Source organism: Lynx rufus, unplaced genomic scaffold (assembly GCF_022079265.1).
Source record: "Lynx rufus isolate CCGP_SWC_20201006 ecotype Redwood Valley unplaced genomic scaffold, mLynRuf1.p SCAF_4, whole genome shotgun sequence".
Lineage (NCBI taxonomy): Eukaryota > Metazoa > Chordata > Mammalia > Carnivora > Felidae > Lynx > Lynx rufus.
The window spans coordinates 122,877,874-122,901,641 of record NW_025814856.1 but is presented as its reverse complement, the minus strand read 5'-3'; the positions used below and the strand labels follow the sequence as shown (position 1 = coordinate 122,901,641).

Here is a 23,768-nt window from a genome sequence, read left to right as displayed (position 1 = left end):
GGCCACAGGGCAAGGTGCCTGCATTGAAAGGAGAGCTCTCCGGGCGGGCAATTGGGCCCGAAACTGCCGTTAGGGTCCGGAAAAATGTCTGGTGCCATTTGGGAAGAAGGGGCCATCCTCCAGCGCTGCTCTGGCCCTGGGGAGAGCGAAGCCCACCAAAGAACCCCAAAAGGAGGCAGGGGCGGAGGCTCGCCCAGCTCGCAGGGGGCGGCCAGACATCTCACCCGAGGGTGAGCGGTAATGAAAACACAGCAAGGAGGCTGTTTATTTTGGGCAGCGATGGTTCAGTGTTCGTTTCCAGGCCTGGCACGAGGAACCCCTCTTAGGCCCAGGCCATGAAAAATGAATTTGGTGAGGGTAGTGCTGAGGCAGCTCAACGGCTTCCAGAAAAAACATAATTACACTGTGGGGGAAGGCACCACCTTCAAGGGTGAGGAGGGCCAAATACTGACCACTGGTACACAGGGACCAAAGCCAAGTGAGGAGGGGGAGCCACTCCGGAGCCAGAAGAATGACAGAAAGAAGGCAGCCCCTCCTCAGCACAGGCCCACCCTCTGAACCTCTTCCAAAGTCACTGTCTTGCTTGGGCTTCACCGAAACCCCGGGGTACAGACAGAGGGAGGAGAAAGGCCTCATTTCATAGACGAAGATGCAGAAAACCTTGGTGCTGAGGCATCACCCCAGGGCCATCAGTGGGCGGTGACAGGCCCCAGGAGCATCTGAGCTATTTCCCAAGGGCTCTCCTTTGCCCCCTTGAAGCCTCCAGGGCACCTCCCTCTCCTGGCACCAGTGGCTCCACGCTCCGCTTCACCTGATGGTGTGAACACAGGAGCCCGGGGGCCTGCCTCCCTGGTCAAATCACATGCACGGAGGCGATCAGGCTTTGCTCGTCTTTTGGACGCACTGCTGTATCCTCACAGCACTCTGAGTGCATTTAAGAGTAGAATCCTTGGGGCGCCTGGGTGGCTTAGTCGGTTGAGCGGCCAACTTCGGCTCAGGTCATGATCTCGCGGTCTGTGAGTTCGAGCCCCGAGTCGGGCTCTGTGCTGACAGCTCAGAGCCTGGAGCCTGTTTCAGATTCTGTGTCTCCCTCTCTCTGACCCTCCCCCGTTCATGCTCTGTCTCTGTCTCAAAAATAAATAAACGTTAAAAAAAATTTTTTTTAATAAAAAAAAAAAAAAAAGAGTAGAATCCTTTCTGCTTATTTAGATCACCTGATGCTTAATTTAGAAGGCATTCTTGTCCATGCATTTAAGTTTCTTCTTTAAAAACCACCGCTGGACAGTAACGAGCTGGAAGTTACCTGCTAACTGCTCCATCTTCCATTTTCTAGATGAGGCAACTAAGGCCCAGTGACTTTCCCAAGGGCCCCATGTGGCTGAGGAATAAGCTAGCAGGGGCCCTCAGGTCCCTGCTCCAGGACCCCTACAGCTGTGTGCACCAGCTGGGAAGTGCACTGCATCGGCAGACAGCCCCCTGGGTTATGTCCGTGAAGAACCAGAGAGAGCCAGAAACAGGGAGCAGGTGGCAGCCAGTCTAGGCCGGGACCCCTCCCATGCCAGAGCCCCTCTCTTCCACCTCCCAGAAAGGCCAGGCGGAACGGTCAGTGCAGAAAGACAGCGTCCTAAGCTGGGGACACGGGCCAGGCTCCTCGGACTGAATCATCCCTGGGCAACAGCTCTCGGGCAGAAAGTTTCTGAAGAGTCAGCACCTCGGTGACCGCACACCTGCCTCGCAGTGGTCTCAGGACAGGCCCCATTTTCCTACCCAAGCAGCGTCTGTGACCACTCTTCCCTGGCTCCGCCCAGACGCACAGCGCCTTCAGGGAACAGGAGATGGTAAGACAGCAGAATGTCCAGTCCCACCACCCAGGCTCGTCAGCAAATCTCTAGGCAAAGTCGCCTTCTTGGGAGCCTAAAAGAGCTCATCCCACAGCCCAGAAGGCTGAAAGAAAGGCAAAGAGGCATGTGCCATTTGCTTGCACACCAGGAGAGAAGGCCTCAGCGCCGTTTCTTTCCTTCCAACCTGTCACACAGACGTCAGAAGATGAGACCTTGCAGTTGGGAATCTCAGAGGTCATCTTTTGGCCTTGGCTCATGCTGCACCCTGCCCCTCATTTCTACGTGTCTACAACTTACCAGTCTCAAGGTTACCTTAAATAATCGTGATAGTGGTGACCATTATATCAACAACGAAAGCTAAAATCACTGACCACACTGAACCAGGCACGCTAGTTCTAAGCACCGTTTTTATCAGCCCCATTTTACAGATGAGGAAACTGAGGCACAGGGAGGCTAAATAAGTTGCCCAAGGCTACAGAGCTACTAAGCAAGGGGTGTTACCTGGATTGGAACCCAGGCAGAAGGCTCCAGTAATCATGCCCTTTACCAGGGAGGCTTGGGCTCCTTCCTCCACAAAACCAGTGAGGCTACAGCCCTGAATTCCCACAGTACTTTGTGCTGTTCAGGCCCTGGATGTGTTCCGCCCCATCTCACAGCAAGGGGTGGGGGCACAGATCTCCGCCAGCAGACAGGGTGCTGGAGGCCCCACCCAGCCGGGATATACTGAGCAGGGTCTCCATAAAGAAAGCAGACAGCTCTACCATGCACATCCCCCCAAATAAACCACTGTTCATACCTGATGGATGCTTTGTTGAAGAAAAGTCACCAGCTCCTCATAGCAGGTCAAACTGTGCAGTGTGAGCTGAGGAGACACAGACCCACAGGGTGAGCTGCCCAAGCCCCCACCGATGGTTCCACGTCCTGGATTATCTTCCACCACCCCGGCTTCAGCAGCTACAAAACCCACTTGGAAATGTCCCTGTAGTCAGACGGGTGACCTTGAGAGCTGGGGCGGGGAGGCACACAGGCCCAGACCCGTGTGCAACTTAAAAGGCTGACAGGGCCCAGCTGGGGTCTCGGCGGTGAATTCCGCCCTGCCAGCCACACCAGGCCTACAGAGCCCTGGGATGGAGGTGTTGCGGAGCCAAAGCCAAGGAGCCCACATTGTGCCTGCCCCCCACTGACAAGCGGGATCTGAGAAGCACCTGGGGGTGCAGGGGAGCCAGGGCGAGAGACCCACCCAGCTCTAAGCCCAGCAGGCAGTGTCCTGAGTTTGGCGGGAAGCTGCGGGTATGAGTCTCCTTTGCTTTCTCAGGCAGGATAGGAAAAAGCCATTTGTAGAGAAAACACCCACCAGGTGAGACCCCCCAGTTAGGATCCCGGGGCCACATGCGCCCAGACTCAGGTCAAATGAAGCAAACTAGGTAAAACAAAAAGTCCTCAGTGCAGAGGAGGTCCACTCGTGGAAAACGTCACTTTGTATTCTCACGTCTCTCATTTCTTTCCCTTACTAGGTCACACCAGGTCTGGCTTTATGGCCGGTGCTCTGTCCCGCACAAGCTCTTCCCCACCCTCGAACGCCCCTCCCTCTCCATACCACCCCACTGCCCTCTCGCAACAACCCCAGAGAGGATGCTGAAGAGACACAGAGGGACAGAGAGGGCTGCAGTCCGACCAGAAGGCGTTACGTATGGCCTGCTCTTCTCTGTGACAGGGCGCCTGTTGGCCTCTTGGCCATAAAGCCAGTCCTGGCAAAAGCCCACCCCCGGACTCCTACCTCTGCCCCCACCCCAATCCCAAGTGGAGGATCTGCTAGCCTGGGCTGCAGGGAGGGCTGGCCCATCCCCAGCTGAGGGAAGATTTACTTATATGAAAGGAGACCGTCCCCACACAAAGCCAAAGGTTGCGTGATAATTTTCCAGAAAGCCGTACTGTTTCTAAGACTCCATCTGCTTTGTATTTCCCTGTTGGACTGAAATGCTGTGTTCCTGAAGCCCTAAAAAGGAAAGGGAGATGCATGAGTCCTCTGCATGGGGAGAAGACATGCCCTTGAGCCAGGGTGAAACCACATGTGCCATTAAATGAGGACAAATAAAAAGGTGGCTCCAGAGGAAAGAACGGGACCAAGGGTTTCTCGTTTCTCCCCCACTTTGTACTCACCCACTAGGCTGGGTCCAAAGAACTCCACTAGTGGGGGTGGGAAAAGGAATGGAAAAAAGACGGCAGGAGGAGAGCTTAGGGTAACCAAACCCAAGTCCTGGCAGGAGGAAGCCTGCCTCTCACCCACAACTGACAAATAGATTTCCAGACTGAGGAATGCTGACTTGTCCTTCATTTTCAGGGCTGGGAGGAATTTCAGCCTCTGGCCTGAGGCTTCCCACCCTAACCCCATGTCCGTTTACACAACACCCTGCGTGTGCAGCCCAGGAAGGCGTGCACTAAAAGTGGGGTTTGGGGCCCACTGGGTCATTAGCCTGCTGCCTGGGCTGGGACCAGCCACTGCCCCTCTCTGGGCTCCTGTTTTCTAATCCATAAAACAGGGAGAAATTGAATTTTTGTCCCATCTGCTTTCAGCACTGCCATGCAGATCCTAAGGGCCAGGGCTAATCCGTTAACTGGGACACGAGTACCAAGGACAAGCACTCGACAGGAACAACAATAATACCCAACACTGAGATGGTACTTAGTATGTGCCAGACATTGTCCTAAGTACTTCACATTTATTATGCACTATGTATTCATGTGGGTAAATGATTAAACTGGTAATATAGTCACTGATTACATAGAACTTATTTAATTCTCACAGTCACTCTACCAAATAATCATTACTATCACCCCCATTTGCCAGATGAGTAAACAGATGAAGTGCAGAGAGGTTGAGTCAATTGTCCAAAGCCACACAGCCAATAAGCAACAGGAGTTAGCTTCTGGAGCCCCTTCTCTTCAATTTTTTTTCAATTTTTTTTTTTTTTTTTTTTTTTTTTTGAGAGAGAGGGAGAGAGAGCGAGCATGAGAGGGAGAGGGGTAGAAAGAGAGAGGGAGACACAGAATCTGAAGCAGGCTCCAAGCTCCGAGCTGTCAGCAGGGCTTGAACTCACGAACCACAAGATCTAGACTTGAGCCAAAGCCCACCGCTTAACCAACTGAGCCACCCAGGCGCCCGGGAGCCCTCTCTCTTTAGCAGTGTGCTCTACGGACCCTTCTACCCCACCAGAGTGTAATCTTTGGCCCCCAAAGGCATCCTTTTTACTAAAGCTTAGCCACAGGCCTGGGATGGACTGATGCTCCCACTGTGAAGGGCCAGACTGAAGAGCAGCCCATGTGGACTACACGGATGGCGTCCTCCACCTGCGGGAGGACGGAGGCAGTGGGGTAAGTCTCTTCCTCAGTGGAACAGGGGTCCAGGTGACAAAGTGGACAGGAGCATGCTTTGGGACTAGGAGAGCGGTATGAATCAGAGGGTGACTGGTTACCGAGAGGCTGTTTGCCAAGGACACGGGGCCAGAAATACAGAGGGGAGCAGGCTGCCTAGGCCAGAGGGTTGTGTCCCCCAAAGCTCCCCAGGGAGGAAGGCGAGACAGATGCGACCCCCGGCAGAGAGGAGAATGGAGCTGCATGGAGACCCCTCCAGACCTCTCCCAAGCGTGGGGCTGCCTCTCTGGGCTCACACTGGCATGGGGCACATGATAGGCACCCAGGAGGACGCACAGACAGCCTGTTGGAAAGACAATTTCCCCAAGGACAGGAAAGCACACAGCCAGCTTGTCTGCAGCCGTGCCCCACGTGAGTGGCAGTGACAAGGCCCTGAGAAGCGCTTACAGTGTGACCACGGCTCTCTGATGGCCCCCGGCCCGCCACACAATGTCCGCGATGGCCAGGGCGAGGCAGTGGGTCCTGTGGGCATTGGAAGGCTGCAGCGGCCTGAGGAGGAAAAAGAGAACGTGTTTATGCCAGTAGGGACACAAGCCAGGGACCGCGTAGCCCTGTAGCAGATAGCCGATTCCTTCCTCTGCCACACAGAGGGCCCCAGAGCTCAGGGACTCCCGGCAGGGCCTCCTCAGAGGAGGGCCAAGGGAAGAGCCCTGGGGGAGGGGCCCCGGGTGGGGCTGGAGGAGGAGCAGGCTGAGGAAACAGCCCAGGGAGCAAAGGGGACCCTGGAGGCTTGGCAGGGCCCGAGGTATGTGCAAGCCAGTGCGGTGCGTTCTGACAGAGCCCAGGAGGCTGAGCTGAAGGCATTCTGGAACTACCGCCACCCCGAGGAAAGGTAGCCATCCCTGGCAAAGGTCTGGTACTGCCCTGACCCAGCCTTGACCAGTCCCAATATCCAGGCCCCTGGAGACAATGGTTTGTGCAAGCAGGTGCCCTTCACTCCCACGAGCCACAGGAAAGGAGGTCATGGGTACAGAGGGGAGAGCAGCCTGCCTTGCTGGTTAGCTATAGGGCGTGGGATGTGGGAGAGGAAGGATTCGGGAGCTTTCGCGGGTGCACAGTGGTGCTGTTCACTGAAATGAGGAATACAGGCAGAGAGGAGAACTGGGGGAGCAGCTGGAGGTGCCCATGGGACCCCCAGGTGAAGCTATCTGACCCATCTAAAGCCCAGGACAGCAGCTGGCACTGAGTATAAGTTTATGAACCACCAGCATGTGAGGAGTCCTCAGCACTTTGAGTGGCCAAGATTCCCCAAAGAGATGATGGGGAAGGGCAGAGGTGGTGGCCAAGGATGAAACGCCGCCAGAACTCTGGCGTACCAGGGAGGCAGAGGAAGGCAGGAAGTGGCAAGGCAGTAGGGGCTGGGCTGGGAGACGGTGTTGTTACATAGTTTTAGAAGCAAATGGGCTTTGAGCAGAACAGGCAGCCAGCAATGTCAAAAATGGCAGAGAGACATCTTACGATAAAAGGGGTAACAGAGAAACCCTGTTGTGTGACACGAGCAAGAGGGAAGAACAGGCAACAGCCTGATACAGGCACGTCCTTCAGTTTCACCTTCCCAGGGCTCCTGAGAGCTGTACTTCTTGCCCACCCCTGGAGTCCATGGATTTCTTCTAAACTCTTAGAAAAATTACATTCTTACAAAAGCAGCCTGTTAGGCTCTTCCTAACAAAGGTGCCTTGATGAAGACCTTGCTGGGGCTCAAAGGAAGACAAAGGGCAGAGCGGGGGTGGTTTTCTATGTTTTCAGTAGCCAACTAACATCTGAGCTCCGTGCTGAGCTGCAGAGGTGGGGGGGAGGAGGAAGAAACTGGAGAAATGGGAATGAGGAGACCTGGACACAGGTCACCATGGTGGGCAGCACGTGGTCACTCCCCAGTGCCTGAGACACAGAACCAGTTGTCTGCATCCAGGCTGTCAAACGACTAAAATGGGAGGTGACGTGACATAGCCCTCCCTCAGTTTCCCCTTCCATAAACTGGAGATGACAAGGGGACCTCGTTCATAGCATTGGGAGCTTTAAGCAAGACGATGTGTGTAAGGTCCATAGCCCAGCACCTGGCACGTGGTCAATATTCAATAACCAATACCTATTACTGTTGTCTTTATGGAAACATCAAGTCCCCACTTTGGCCATGGTGACAGGAAGGTGAACTCCTGACATCTGGTGTGAAAGTAACAAGCCACCCTCAACCCACTTGAAAAATGAAATGGCAGACTGCCTGGTACTTCTGCAGCCTCTGGAGACCCGCCAAGCTCCTCGAGGAAATGGTTACCACGCCATCACCAAGCCAGGCAGCCCGAGCTGTGCGGGGAGCACTGGCCCGGGTCACCATCAGCTATGAAAACAAAGGTGAGGAAATGTTGTTCTGGGTTTCCGGAGAGGTGATGCCAAGGACTAAGGGGGGGCCAGGAAGGCAGGGCTTGTCAGACAAAGGAGAAAGGATTGGACATTTATCTCTTTGGATTCAGAATCTATGAAAGTGGGCTTCGTCATCCCCATGGATCCTGTTTCCTGCCCTGCCCCCACCCAGGTGACCGTCATGTCCTGTCAATCACACCTCCTGAGTACCCTTGCCAATCCCCTTCCTGCCCCCGTCCAGGACCGGGATGCCCTGCTCCCCAGCGGGGTTGTTACAGCTAGTGCCCGACCAGCATTCCGCCCCATCTCACCCCTGTGGGCTCTTCCCACATCACAGGTGCGACGAGGGTACTCCCCAGTTAGAACCCTTGCCGTGGGTGCGAGTTGTGCAAAATCGTCTCTGCACTGTAGACTCTGCCTAGAACATCTATGCTGGAAAACCTGCAGACAGGGAACTAAGAGGTCACCTTTCAACATTCACTGTGTTCTACACGAACTTGCTGAAGCAAGTCATGTGCTTGACTGAAAGCTTCTCAGTGTAGCCACAAATGAGATTCAACAGTCGACACATATTGAGTGCTTATCACATGCCAAGCGCGGTTAGAAACACTTCACGTGTATTATTCCATTAGTCATTAAAGCCACCCTGTAACGGCAGTAGCATCCTTGCCCCTTTCAAATGCGAAAACTGAGGCACAGCGACTAAATGATTCATCCAAGTGAACCACACAGTCCGTAAAGTTGGAAAAATCAAAACAGCATTGAGGGAGGAAGGAGAACTTGGGGAAGTGGAACCAACTGTCTGGAGCTCTTGCCTTAGGAATCAGCATCCCTCTGCCTTCGAGCTCAGCTCTTCAGCACCGGACAACACTGGCTCTTCGGTCCAGCCCGTGTCTTCCTGATCTCTCTCACAGACTGATTACAGCCCCTCGGAACCTCTGCATTTCTACACAAAAATCCTCATTATTTTCACTGGCTTCCTTCTGGAAACGCTTCTAGTCTCTGCATCCTTCCCTGAGTCTTCTCTAGCTTGCTCTCTTGAGACACGTCTTTCTAGAGAACAAAGTGGAAGAGTGCAGTGGTCGGGCCCAGGTTTGGTTCCAGGTTTGGTTCACAGGCCTCGGGGAAGCCCCTCGCCCTCGCTGACCTTCGCCTTCCCGCATAGAGGCAGACCCTGAGCCAGATGCCCCCAAGCATCATTCCAGCATTGCCATCTCTGCCATTTAACCAGCCACAGGGTAGACCGGGCTGTCCATGCCGAGGACGAGAGGAAGGAGGCGCTGTGGTGAGTTGCCCCGACTCCAGCTTCACCCGGTTAACTCCCGGCTTTCACCTGCAAAACCTCAATGACAGGGGTGGTCCTGTGTTGTCTTCATCAGTCAGACACACGTTCATCAAACTCCTACCATGAATCTAGCATCCAGCCAGGCTCCTCAAGCAAGAACAGTTTCTTTAAGCACCTACTTCCTCACAGAAGTACAGACTGAAGATACGTGTCTATGGATGGTGGAGGGCATAGGGGAGTAATACATCCTACATAGTTGCTTACACTAACTACTTAAGTCCTTCAGATTAAAGAGATGTTTTGATCCTGATTATCTCGAGATAGCCTACAGCATCTACAGACAATCCAGAGGAAGGCCTGGGAACGACTGCAGGCTTTCTGCTCCCTCTGAGGGTCAAACACTGCTGCAGGGGAGGGGAAGAAGGCTGGTCTGGGGACCATCTGACCTGGAGTCCAGGCCTGGCTCTCTCCTAGTGTCCAGCCAGACAGGCCCTGGGCAAGTGCCCCTCCTCTGGGCCTTGAATTTCACAATTCTAAAGGGGAGGAGGCGTGGGGCCGTCAATCTTGTCTGTGGCTCTCTCTAGGCCTGCAGGGGAGTGGGGCTCATGGTCTTCCCGCGGCCAGCCACAGGCACAGCCCTCCTCAAGTGGAAAAACACGGAGTCCTGTCACCGGGCGCTGTCCTTCCCGATTGAGGAGAGGCCAGCTGCCGGCCTGATGGAATAGGTCCTAATGAAGCCAGACAGTCCTGCAGAAAAAAACACCATCCCTGCCAAGAGGCCTTTATTTCAGCATGACTTCCCTGGAGGGCGCAGTCACATCCTCCACGCTGCTTTCACAGAACCATTACCCCCATCAGCTGTGAGTGTGGGCGGAGGGTGCGAGGAGGGCCCAGAGTGGGGCAGCTGCAGACACCGCCTCGCCTCGCTGTGGCGAGCCAGGCCACCGTGCTGCTCCTGAAGAGAACAGAGCAGGTCGCCTGCGTTGTTTTTGTTTTTTTTTCAGTTGGGTCATTTCTGAAATCCTGGAATTTCAGAGTCAAAAGGAAGTATTGAAGCCTCAAACCCAACTCAGCACACACGGCCCATGCAGCAACACCAGTGACCCAACCCATCCATATTAAAATTGTATGAATACATCAATGAGACTGGAGGAGCCGGGGACTAAGGTTGCTGCAGGGACTTCACCCGTTGCTCACGTGAGGCAGTGGGTCCCCTAGGTGTTTCCGTATTACTCTTTGTACTCTTCTGTACTGAGTTTTTCCAAATTAGGGGAAAAGGGGAGGGTCTTCCCAGAAGCCCTTTGTAAAACACAGAGCCGCACCTTGGTCACTGAGAATCTGTCTGGGAGTCCAGCATTCAAGTGTTTCAAACTCATGACATCAGCCTCCTGGTGCCAGCCACTCCTGACCTCTCTGGCTCTCCCACTTCTCAGCGTCTCTTCTGGAGCACAGCAGCATGGGATGGCAGACAGGGCTCGGCCATAGGTGCCAGGGGTGACCCTGGGCCAGCATCTTCCCTCTCTGAGCCTCAGTTTCCCCATATGGTCCCACCTCCTTGCACAGCCTTTGATGATTTACAAAGGACTTCATTTGTGTTTCCTTGTTGAGTCAAAGTTAGGCAAGATAGAGATTCACCAATGAGAAGGTGAGGCCCTGCAGTCCAGGTCTCTGGACCCAGCCTAGCATGCCCCACCCTGGAAGGGGCTAAGGAGCACAGAGCCAGGCACCCCTTCCCGCCTCAGCATGGGCACCTACAGGATGCACCAAGACCCAGGCAGCAAGGACAACTCTGGGTGGCCTCTGACCTGCAGGGCCTCACCATCACAAAGCAGCAACCCCAACTCTGCTCTCACTTCTCTCCTCTGCTGCCGGCCCTGGGCACCAGCCCCTTGCTCCTCCGGCCTTTGCTTGACCCAAGTCCTAGCTTGAACCACAAGAACTCTCGCCTTCCACCCCCAATCACCTTCCAGGCCCTAAGGCAGTCTCTCACCTCAAAACCCCATAGCAGGGGAAGGGGGAGAAGAAAGCACAGGACTGTGTGTGTGTGTGTGTGTGTGTGTGTGTGTGTGTGTGTGTTTGTGTGTGTAGACATCTGGTGCCCCTCGCCAATAGCCCGACACCACTGGACCTCCCCCATCTTGTCCCCCTCTGAACTACTTCTGCCTGAGCCCCTGAAAGAGCTCTGATGGATGGACACAGAAAGCCAGCCCACTGCACTCCACCTGTGTGGAGATCAGCCCTAGTTAAAGTGCCCGGGGAAGCAGGGATTGGGAGTGGGAAGGGGAGGGACTTACCAGGAGCACCCATAGCTGGGAGGCTCCAAAGAAAACTGAGGTCACTCTTCTGCAGCATGAATCCTTCCATGCTTCTTAGAGGAGGGGGCCCTGGCCAGCAGGCCGAGCTCTATGGATACTCAACACAGGCCTCTTCTGGTCCAACCAGGCAGACAGAGTGGGGCTCCTTCCCACCTGGAACCCCCCCCCACACACACCCCAGCCACTCCTCCTTTCCCCTTCTCCCTCTGCCTACCCACCGCTGCCCCCAGAACCCAGCTCAGCCCCACCAGCCTGGCTGCCAAGGGCCTTCAATCTAGGCTGGCCACAACTCCTCTTGCAGGGTCCCAGCCAACAGGGAGCCCATGGAAGCCAAGGCCGCACTCCCTCCCCTGCCTCCCAGCAAGGCCTTGGTGGAACTCTCCATCTAGTCGGTGCTTAAACAGAGGTCTGTCGGTATAAACTTGGGCCTGAGTCCACGTTTGGCTGGTGTCTGACTGGCAGATGGCGGGACATGGAAGAGAACCTCGCTTACACAGCTGGCCCGGTTTTCTTTCCACCCAGAGCCCAACTTGCACCCACAACCAGGTTGGCTTTTTGCTTTCCAAGCCCTGGATGCACTCCCTGGTGTGGAGAGCAAAGCGTTCCCTGGAGAATGCACCTGTGGATCCAGAGGCTCGCATACTCCCTTAGTGGTGGGTGGGGTGGGTGACAAGGAACGAAGCCTGCCTTGTGCCCTGGGCAGGAACAGCCCTGCCTGGAACCAACTTAAACACCCCATCCTGACCACTGGCAAGCAATCCCCAACGTCCCCCAAATACAAAGTCCAAGTTCAAAAGCAGCTCTGAATGAGAAGGGGGCCAAAATGAGTTATGAGACATCTCCCATGAGGGCCAAGGCCAACACTTGGCCCAAGCGGATGGTAAGCCTCCAAGGCCCCTCTGGCAGCATGTCCCTGACCACCATCCCCGGTCTCACCCTGCCCCTCCGAACTCTGCCCCGACCACCCCAGGCAACTCTTGGCTCCTGGCCCTGCTCTCCCTGCCCTCAGGCCTCTGCACATGTTGTTCTCCTTACCGGAACACCATTCCCCTCCCCTCCCTGTTAGTCTGGATAACTCATGCATTTGTCCATGTGTTCATTCAACAAAAATTCTGAGGGCCTCTTCTGTGGACTAGGCCCTGGGCTGGATGCCAGAGACAGGCTGTGAACCAGGCAGCCCAGGAAGGCCCCTGTTCTCATGGGGTTTGTGTTCCCAGGGGCTGGGGGATTGGGGGGAGCAGACAATGGACAGGTAATGATGTCCATGAACAAGGGTGCCATTTGGTGGGGAGGCCTTGGAGCAGGCCTGGGTTTATCTCAACCAGGGAGGTCTGGGAAAGCCTCCCTGAAGTCATGGCCTCTGTGTGGTGAGGAGCCCAGAACCAAGTACGAGGGGTTTGTTGGGAAGGGGGAAACTGAGGGAGAATAAGCATGTGCAAGGATGTGTGTCAAGCCAACTGGGAGTCCTGATTACCTCCAGACCTTGGTGAGACTCAAATGTCACTCCTCCAACAAGCCTGCCCCACCCTCTTCATGTGTGGGTGAACCCCAAGCTTCCTGCACATCCCCTGTAGGCCTCCTATCTGCCTGGCTCTCATGGTCAGTCATAGGTGCCATGAAGGCAAGGCCACAGCTGTCCTGTTGAGCCGTGTATTCCCTCCAAGCACCTGCCAAGTCCTCCCTGCATGCTTCTTCTGAATGCAAGGAAGGAAGGTAGGCAGGTGGGGACATGTATACTCAGGGACAGTCCCCACACCCTTTGAGGGCAGCTCCCTCATTTAGCAAATTCCACTTAGTCGGGAACATTCCAGAACATCAAGCACTGTGCTGCCTCTCTGGGAGAGTCGGCAGCAGGGTCTCTGTCCACACTGTGGGCAGCACTTTGCTGGCTGGCCTTCCAGAGCACGCAATGGGGAATGGCCGTGCACAGACAGGAGCAGCTATGTGTGGACTGGTCGGGGTATGGAGAATAAGGTGAGATCCTGCTGCGGAAATGTTGTATCACTCTGCTTCTGGTTACAGTTCTGCTATGCTGAGAATTAGCATCTTTTAGCTTAAGATAAAACACCTTGATGATTACTTGGTAATCAGACAAATTATATTACTGGACACATTCTAAAATGCCAAGCATGCAAAGCTGCCTTCCCTTGGACCCTGTCTAAGGCAAAATCCTCTAAGCTGGTAAAAGATGTTTCATTTGTCCCGAGTTTGGCAGGATGTCTGGGGAGCCAGCGTATCTCCCAGGAAGCTGAACATGAGTGAATGGGGAATGAGTTGCTGTCTTTATAACACCTAAGCTTTAAAAAAAAAAAAAAAAAAAAAGACACCGAAATACGTACATCAAAGAACAAGCCCCTTTAATTAAAATTCAGGAACTGGCAAAACTAAGCTGTGATTTTAGAATTTGTTTAATCTCAACTTTTGGGAAGAGAATGGGGGTATCTACTAGGCAGGACTCTTCTGGGGTGCTGGAAGTAATTTTCTTTTGTGATCTGCATGAGAGGTTCATGAGTGTGGGATTTTGCAATAATTCATTGAGCAGAACACGTCTGAGCCGTGCACGTTTTTGACATGTGCACTTTCCTGCATGCATGTTATATTTCAACTAAAAGAAGAAAGAGACGCACCAGTTCTGTAGGTCTGAGGGGAACTCAGAACAAGCTAGTAACTGGGCACACAGAGAGACAAAAGTAAGACCGCGGTCTCCTCGAATCGGCCATCTAGCCCCAGCCCTGGCCAGCACCTTGCCAATCCCTCCATCTTAGCACGACCACGCTATAGAATGAGGGTTTTCTATCCATCCATCCCTCACAGAGCATTCTGGAGCATAGAGTGTGCATCTATTCCTGTCTGTATCACTTGTGCCTGCACAGAGATGTTCCAGAAAAGTCTGTTGAGTGAGAGAGAAAATGAGAATGGGGGGGGGTCCATGTGCAAACACTTAAAGCGTGAGGTGGAAAACAAACGGCCAGAGGGAGTGGAAGCAATGTGCCGCGGGGCTGGCTGGAATGTGTGGTAATGGCTGTTGGCAGAGGTGAGGTAACATGGGGTAACATGAGGTAACTGAGACCTGGGCTCAGTCAAGGGGTCAGGGGGTCGATGTGGGTGTGGATGGGAGCTGGGCAGCTACCACAGTCAACTGCTGAGGAGGGGGTGGCCTTAGTTTCGATGCCATTCCAGCAGCTGCTTCCCACGTGGAATGGGACTTAACGACCCTCCCTTCTTTTAGAGGCAAGTGCATACAGGTCATTTCAACTGATCAGCACTGGACCTGCTAGCCGGTCACCATTTCCCTTTTCAGAAGACGGGAAATATCAGGGAACACACATGCTTCCTTGCTTGTTTTTTCTGGACACTGAGGAGAGGCCTTGGGAAAAGAAGATATTGCTATTACGAGCACTGACTTACCGAACGCAGTCAACTTTGCTATCTCCTTCAAACAGGAGTTTTTGTAGGACACAGCCTTGGACAGCTGCCAGAACCCCACAGGGACCCCCCTGCAAAGAAGGACACACATTAGTACCAGTGAGGACTGACCAGGGCAAACCTGGCTGTTCCTCCAGAACCAGCCTGCTCCCACCAGTTCCTGCCCCTCCAACACGGGCCTTTGATGTGCTGAGTACTTCTGCAAAGCACTGAGCCTAGTCACAGAAAGGGGGTGACAAAGGCCACGGTGCCCAGCACTGGAAGAAGAGCAAGTCTGCAATGTCTCATGGGAAGAAAACAGGCCTTCACTACCAGTCAGGTGTAAAACCAGGTTCATCACCATAGGTTCCCAGTCATCCAGAGAAATGCTTCCATGTCCACAGGCTGAGGGTGTCAACAGTTTACTCAGCTTCGAGGCCCATCCTAAAGGCCTCCCCTTCCAGGAAGTCTCCCCTGATCACCTCAGTACCCCCTGCAGCAGCCTCTGCTTATGTGAGCAATCTTTTGCCCAGGTGTGGCCTGCCTCAGCACCCATTATGTGTGTCTCTATTGCCCCCCCACCCCACATTAGAGGAAGAAGGCTCCCTGAGGGGTTCATTCCTATAGGCATCAACATGTACAAGGAATATCAGAGTAGCAGGTGTGGGTGCCCTTGAGCTGGGGGTGCAAAATGAGCTGAGCTTGGCCACACTAGGGACAAAGGCTAATGGTCTTGGGGTTCTTAATCGGGCAGTGTGGGGCAGGGGAGCTTCCTGGGATTTGAGAAATGGAACCTCGTTGGGCTGCTGGATTTAGAGTATCTTCTAGCCCTTAAAGTGTGTAACTTGGTAAATGTGTACACACCATGTCCAAATCCTGCTCCCGTCTGCCTACACTTCCCTGTCTTGAAAACACCTCCTCCTCACACACTTCTTCTCGAAGCCTCTCCTTTATTCAGGCTGCCTCCTGCCTCAAGTGTCCTCTCTCCAGCCCTGCTTGCAAAACCATTTCCCAATACTCTGCCTGTGGACCCACTCTGATGCCCCCAACAAACACAGAGCCTCCTTCTGCTCCTCTCAGAGAAGATTCTGGACACTGAGGAGAAGTCTTCATAGAGTAAGGGTCACACTCCCCAGCTCTTGCTCTGCCAGCCACACATGAAATTCCAGCACTGGGTGACAACCTGGCAAACACAGGGCTAGTTGGCACTGAAGAGCTCAGGAAATGCTCGCAGGACTTACCAAACTGGGGGACATCCTGCCCCTGTCTGTGATGGGCCCACAGAAATGTCCCTGGGAAACTTAAAAGCAACCTGCCTTGTTCTGCACGATGCCGTATTTTAACGAGGCTTTGTCGTTAAAGGAAAAACTCTGAAGTTTCCATTCCTCATTGAAACAGCAAAAGCTGGAACCAAACAGAAGGGCCTTTATGTCCTGTCAAAAGAAGAGAGAGTTTCGTCAGTTGTCTTAAAAGCAAACAATAACACACTGCGCGGTCTACGGATTCCCACAGGAGCTGGTCTTGCGTTCTAGCAGGGCATCCCGTTTTCCAGCAGGGTTATTTATTTTCTTTTTCTTTTGCAAACTCATTATTATCTGAGAAAAGAGAAAAGTCGATCCTGAGGGCCTCATCTCTGGAACGTCCATAAGCCAAACCAGCCTGTGCTGACCTGGGCCCAAGTCTTGGTAGGTTCTTTAGGGGAAACTGAAACAGAAACTTTTAGTTCTAGAAGGGATCTTGGAGGTTCTTGGCTGTACACGGTAACCACCTGTGGAGTGTTTAACCATCCTGATGCTCAGGCCACATGCCAGGCCAACTAAATCAGAACGCTTGGGTGTCAGACTCCAGTATCTATGATTTTAAATGCTCTCCAGACAATTCCAATGTGCAGCTACATTTGAGAACTGGTGCTGACAGACAGGCTTAGCAAACTACGTCCCACGGGCCAAACTTGGCCCCACACATGTTCTGTGGATAAAGTTTTATTGAAATACAGTAACACCCATTTGCTTACATACGTTGGCATTTGCTTCTATGCTGGCTTTTACGTTACGATGGCAGAGTTGAGTGGTTGTAACAGAGAGCCAAAAATAAACAATCTGGCCCTTTTTGGAAACAGTTTGCCAGCCCCTGCTCTAATACTCTTACTACAGGGAAGAATCTCCTTTACAATATTACCCACAAGTGGTCCCCCATGAACTCAGCTTGAACCCCAACAACCCAGGTTGGGGTTCCCACCCCCTCCCAAGGCAGCCCCTCCATTTTTCCACAGCTCTGTCTTCCCCAAACTTCTAGATGACACTGATCTCACAGTTCATCTCCCATAAACCAAAGCCCCACCCTCCAGAGCCCCAGAAAGTGCCAACCCCTCCACCTGGCCAGCCCTGGAAGGCAGAGCCTCTCCCTGGATACCCCCTCCTTATGCCAGCTCCCTCCTCTCTCTCCACCATGGTTTTACACCCAAGGTCTCTGAAGGGCCAACTCATGGGTTCTGTTGCCACCTCTCCAGGTCAGATCTTTCTTATAGATTCAGATTATTTCCTTCTAGAATCGGTTCTCTTTTGCTTTTCATTAAGAAAATCTCAGCGACAGAAGCATTTGTCAACACGTCAGCCCATCAACATGGGCTGGCGGCACACAGGAGAGAAGCCTGGGTGAATTCATCTATCAGGGTTTGCTTTTCCTTCTTGTGCCAACAACAATCATCCGTGTATTTGAACTGAGTTTTTTGAGAGCCTAGAAACTATAGGGACTTGAGTTTTCTGACTGAAGCCCATGTCTGTTCTCTTAATCACAGAATGACAGCCCCCAGCTAGGCACAGCATGGTCACCAGGTCACAGAGTTAACAGCCTGGAAACCTGGGTGCTATGGATGCCATGTGCCCTGAGCCCTCCTTTTCTCTGGGTGGGCCTTAGTTTTTCCAGCTGCTTTTGGAGATGCTACTGCTGGGTGGTCTGAAGTTAGGGGCCTCTAGGGCCCTTCCCAAAATAGGAGTGTTGTGTTCACAGCAAATAATCACAGCCTCGTGGCTACAGATAGCCAGAGCACTTTTCCCAGGCTTGGGGCCATGTAAAAGTGTCCGACCCCCCAACACACACACCCATGCCCTCCACGGTTCGAAAGAAGGAAAGAAAAGGGAAGAGAGGAAGGGGAAAGGGAAAAAAAATCTCTAGAAAAATCTTTGACTTTTTTATCTGTGTGCTGAGTAAATAGGGGGTGAGCTGTGTCCCCAGACATTTTAGCTTTTCCTCCTGGATCCTGGCTGAAAAGCCAGTGGGATAGTGTAAGAGCAGCATTCCATCCCACAGGAACCACTGGCCAAGGGGAGGGGTAAGGCCATCTGGCAGCTGAGATGGTGAGGAATCCAGGGCATCCCTGCAGAGGAGGCCGATAAGGCCAGGAACCTGCCCCTTAAGTCCTCTCAAGTCCCTCCAGGAGGCCACTGGTGTGAACCCAGTGGTGCTGAGGAATTGTTAAAACCCTCCTGTCCTTCCCTCACTGCAAGCCCAGCCTAAGCCCAGCATGGGGGACGAGCACTAAAACAGAGCCGCTCTAATGAGGACAATGCTCCCAGTGCCGTCACAACTCTGGAGTGGCCCACTGCAGATGTGCAGAAGCGGCTCCGGGCCAAAAGAAGCACGAGACCCTGGAATGTTTGAGTGGGAGGAGGCTGTACCCACACTTCTTCCTGGAGAAGACCACATCCCCATTTTCCTGACTCTCAGTTCAGGTTCTTCTATACCACGCCCGAATTTCCACTTGAACGAGTGAGACATAAGATGGTTGGGGTCAGGGGGATCATAACCACCTCACCCACACCAGTTCACATCAAAACAGCTTCAATTCACACCACACCAATTCACACCAATTCAAATCAAGACGTATGAACGCGCACTTTCAAGTTGACAACGCACCTTGGCCACTGAGAGGTCGATTGGCTTTGACACTATCTGCAGCTTGAGCATGGATGGGACTGGAGACAGGATGACTTCTTCCCTTACCAATTCATCCTCCACATCCTCTGAAAGAAAACCGGGGCACGTGAGCTCCTTGTTATGACCCACGGGGAACAGAATAAGAAATAACACCAAGGGCATGGATGAGTTTGAAGGAAGGGAGGGCTTCCCCACCCTCCACCTGCCTCTCCCCCTTGGGGCTCCCAGGCCTTCACAAGAAGGAAAAAAGACAGAGTAAGGGTCCTGGTTCCTTGTCGCAGTCCCATCCTGGTCCATGGCACAAGGATGCCAGCGGGCACAAGGTGGTTACCGGTCCACTAGAAAGCTCTGCCTGTGGACATGCAGTGAGACAGGAGCCTGGGGCCGAAGCCACGGAGTCAGGCCCAGAAGAGCCTCACTCAGACACATTTCTTACAAAAGGTAGGCATGGCACACAAACCTGTGCCTGAGGGCAAACATGAAGAGGGCAGAATTAGGGGGAAAAAACACCACTGTTCCTGATAAAATAACAACAGATTATCACTGTCGCAGCTTTCACTTACCAGCCACTTGTGTTTTAACGCCTAGGTCCCATAACAGCCCAGGACAAGGTAATTATTGTCACCCCTACTTGCAGATGCAAAACTGAGGCTTAAAGAAGTGAAATGACTGGCCTGACATCACACAGATGGAAAAGTGACAGAGGCCAGCTCCTGATCGTTCTGTCTTCCTGCCAACCAGACCTCCCTGGACCTCCAGCTGGAAGGGCCACTAAGTCACCTGCCACTCACAGTCATCTTACAGCTGAGGTGACGGAGGCCCAGAGAGGGTCCCAGCATGGGTCTCCCAGCCGGGCCTCCCTCTCAAGATTGTACCCACAGCCGTAGCATTTACCAGAACACTCAGAGGAAGGACCCAAGTGTAAACAATCCAAGGTAATTATGCTGGCAAAACAGAGCAGACCAGTCTCCAGAGAGCCTGTTGAACCATCCCCGCCTCCCATTTTCCTGAGACTAAATGATTATTTAAAAAGTACACCACACGACATAGAAATCAACATTATCTCCTACAATTCTGTATATCTAGGACTATAGAAATGTCATTGTCCCTGCCCCACTTCTTCTGGAGAGGCTATCCAAAGGCCAACACCCCCAGGACACATGTTTTATATCCCATTCTTCAGGCTCCTTTTCTTCCCTTGGGGAGGAACAGGCACAGCAGCACAAGACCAGCTCCCAGAGTCCCAGTCCACTGAAAAGGAGACCCTCCCACCTTTAGGCTGAAAACGAAAATTAAAAATAAGCCTGGAATATAAATGAGAATCTGAATTTAAATGCAAACTCTTCTTAGTTAGGGTCTCTGAAAAAGCCACCCTGTGACCATGGTCTTATAAAAGCACCCTGAAATAATGACCAGATGTTCACTTAGCAACATGCATGGGTCTTAAAAACAGGGTGCTGGGTAGAGAAGGCAAGAACACAAATAAGATATATATATATATATATATATATATACACACACACACACACACACACACACATATACACATATATATATATACACACACATATATATAACACAATATGATTTACATCCATTACAAATATATGCACACAAACACTATGCATTTTGCAAGAATATGCAAGAAAACAGATACCAACTAAATACACGAGAATGACTGCTTGAGGAGAGGAGGATCATGGGAGGGTGGGGGTGGGGCTAAAAAATGAAGGAAAGGCAGGAGAGAGAGAAGGAGAGAAAGCGAGGGAGGGAAGGAAAGAAGGATGAAGGGAGGAAAGGGAGAGAGGCCAAGGGGAAGGCTTTGCAAAGATCAATACTGAGAATGTTCCCTGAAGGAATAGAGATGTGTGATTAATTCAACCCTGGGCAGCTGAGGCCCAAAACAGAGTAGGGGAGAGTAACCTGAGTGATTCCACCAGGCCCTGAAGGGCTCCTTGCAATCACTCAGGCCAGATTGTTTCCTGGAGGCATAGAAGGGGCAGTGTTTAAGCCTATTTGGAGGCTTCTGTTTAGTCTGAGGTTGTCCGGAAGGGAGCCCGGGCTGAAACGTGCCTGCTCGGGGCTCCATTAAGTAAATCTGAGGATGAAAGTTGGGGGCCCAGATTGGGTGGAGCCCCTAAAAGGAGGCAGCCTCCCTTGGCTTCTGCCAGGAGGAAGTTGGCCCCTGTGCAGGGATTTGGTTCAGGACCACATAGCAGGCCTCAGGCCCAGATGTGGTGGGACCGCCATGCAAAGGAAAAACAAAGCAGTCCAGAATGACATGTTGGCCAAGCAGACAAAACCATCTGCAAATGCCAGTGGTTTAAGAATGCTATTTTTAAGGCCCTGGTATAAGTGTCTGGTTGAAAGAAGCAAGGGAGCTTGCTTCCCATACCACTTTATCTACCCTTTGGAGGAAAACGTATATATGTGGTAATATATAATAAAGGTCCATATACCTCTTTTTCCAGGTACCCTAATCACTATTTCCCGCTGACTACAGATATCTTCTCCTGGAAGTGCCCCACCACCCCAGACTCCAGAATCTCAGCACAGCACCCCTCCAGGCTTCGGTTTTGATAACACACTCCATCTCCCCAGTCCTCCTCCAGGGACTCAGTCTGAGACCTTAGCCCTCTCTCCCACATCATGATGATCTAGCCTCCCGATCATTCTGCCTCCAGGATGTCTCATACCTCACCCCCGCCTTTTTCCCCTCCGCTGTTACAGGAATATGTCATTCTTTTTCTATCTGTTCATTAAGCACTTCATTGAGCATCCATGAGGTGCCAGGAATTATGTGGGAGAGTGGAGGTCCAGGATGAGTAAAGCATAACCCCTGCCTTCAAGGAGCACACTGCCTGGGGGCGGGGGGGGGGGGCCGAGAAGCCCAAACAAATAATGGAACATGAGTTCCACTTAAAATAGGGACAGTGCGAGGGTTTTAAGAGCAGAAGAGAAGAGGTAAATAGCTCTTCCTTAAAGGGTCAGAGAAGCTTTCCATAAGAGCTAAATATTTGAGCAGGGTCTTGAAATACCCAGAGGATTTCACCAGACAGAACAGGGGCCCAATCACATCTTTTCTCGACTATTCCAAGAACCCCCTCCCTGGTCTTCCAATATCCAGGCTCTTACTCCTACAATCTATCCTCTGCACGTATCCAGAGATAGCCCCAAAGCCACAGCCCTGCACACATTACTGCCCCCACGCAGAATTTTCAAGTGCTCTTTACCGGCTAATGATTTATGGTCAAGCTCATTAGCACAGCACTCAAATCATCCCCACTCTTCCACAACTTTGTTCCCAGCCTCATCTCCCCCTGACCCTGCAACTTCCCCTCCAGGCCACTCACTTCAAGCCAATCACTCCCTCACCCTGCAGGCCTTGCATGTAAGGTCTGTTGCACATCTCTACTTGGCGAGACCTTGCTCAACCTTCAAAGCCCTGTCTAAATACCACCTCATTATGCAAACCTCTGGAACCCACCACAGAACTCAGCTTATACGTGTCTAGAAGCAGTGATGAACTGCTGATCATCTGCTTTATATGTTGCTGTCAGAGGACACCTCTCTTCCTTTGTCCCACCCAACCTGGCCCTCCAAGAAAGCAAGCCCACTTTTTATTCACCTCAATCTGCTCAGCCTCATCTATGCCCTGACATATAACTGCTAACAAGTCTGTGGAACTGCAGCAAAGGAAAATGAATCAGGGTGGAGAAGAAAATGCCATTCCTCTAACTAAATTTTGTTCCTTTCTCCTCTTCACCCCAAAACTTCTGTCCCTTTCCCTTGGTGACTGCGTTCCATGATCTCTTACCTTCTATTTCTTTCTCCTTTTCTAAGTCATTAGCTGAGCCACTAGCAAAGAGGGGTCTGCCTCCCTCTGGAAAACACACACACACACACACACACACACACACACACACACACACTTCAAACAACTGAGTTCTGAGAGAATTGCTAAAAGCCTTCCTTCCAGTAGAAGCCCTTTGGGTTCTGAAGGCCAGGAAGTGCTTCGTTTTATGTCCAAACAGGAGTGGCTTTCACTGGAAAATCTTCAAGTGCAGTGCTTTACAGAAACGCTTCAGATGCCAGCATTTGCTGGCTCTGGACCTCATTCTGCATCGCCGTGGGCAGAACGGCCCCTTCCCCGGCTGGCCAAATGATCCCCACCAGCCATTTCTGATGATTAAAACTCGAAGGAATTGTTACCTCTGACGCGAGCTGAGCAGAATAAATAAACCCCTGCCTCATCATTCCTAGAGGCCCCTGCCTTTCAACTTCATCAAAGCAAACTGTCAGACTGCACGTCGCACACAAGTAACTTCTAAAGAGAGCGCTGCTTTCTTCCTTCGCTTTAAAAGGAGTGCTTAAAAGGAGAGGAAAGAGGAAAAGTCACTGAACGGCTGTCGTCTGCCAAGATGGCCAAACAGGTAAATCGCTGGCTTTCGGAAGAAGAGCAAATGTCAACAGCACTCAAGCCTCATCCTTTCGTGCCTGGTCACTGGTTCGCCATTGTCCATTCTACTGCTGCTTTGCCAAGCCCTGCAAACACATCAGTCTTTGGGGAGTGGAGAATTACACAAAGGCATACAAAAGATTGCTTCCAAACTAAAGAGTGGGTGGACACGTTCTCTACCTTGATCTGAGACAGCAGTTACGTGGGTGTACACATATGTGCAAATGCACTTAAGATGTATGTGCTATGCACTTCACTGTATTTTATGCCTCAATAACACATCGATAAAAATTTTTAAAGGATGGTCTCCCCCAGGCAAAGCTGTCGTCTAGAGACCTTTATAGGTTCTGAATAGTCCTAAAAGAACCTCCAAATGCAAAAAAGGCTCCTCTGCATCCCACCCACCCCCCAGCCCCGTGTGGGTCCAGAAATGCCCAGACTTCTTATAAGGATTTCTCCAGGACAGAAAGAAAGCAGAAGAAGACAGCAACCCAAAAGAGAGAAGCCCGCTCTACTCACTGGGCCAGCCTCTCTTTCCTGAGATCAGGTGGGAGGAAAGGAGTCCCCACCCACTGCCTCCCAGACGGAGCAAATGAAGACCACTGGACCCTGATGGGCACAGCATACAGGTATCAGCTGCACTTACCAAGCTGCAAAACGCTCAGCTCCCCATCAGCCTTGCTGGACACTGGCAATTGATTTTTCCTAGAAAAAAAAGAAAATGTCAATGTACCAGA

The 23,768-nt window shown here is 52.2% G+C and overlaps 1 protein-coding gene across 1 annotated transcript in view; it reads right to left on the bottom strand.

Annotated features, from left to right (window-relative positions):
* MINDY4 (MINDY lysine 48 deubiquitinase 4) overlaps nt 1-23,768 on the bottom strand; it is a 110,074-nt gene that overhangs the window by 35,717 nt on the left and 50,589 nt on the right. Inside the window, exons 6-12 of the mRNA XM_047097363.1 lie at nt 23,678-23,736; nt 18,552-18,658; nt 15,953-16,069; nt 14,640-14,728; nt 5,661-5,762; nt 3,774-3,837; nt 2,638-2,703 (exon numbers count right to left, since the gene is read on the bottom strand). Of these exons, the coding sequence (XP_046953319.1) occupies nt 2,638-2,703; nt 3,774-3,837; nt 5,661-5,762; nt 14,640-14,728; nt 15,953-16,069; nt 18,552-18,658; nt 23,678-23,736 (604 nt within the window). The remainder of the gene's footprint in view (nt 1-2,637; nt 2,704-3,773; nt 3,838-5,660; nt 5,763-14,639; nt 14,729-15,952; nt 16,070-18,551; nt 18,659-23,677; nt 23,737-23,768) is intronic.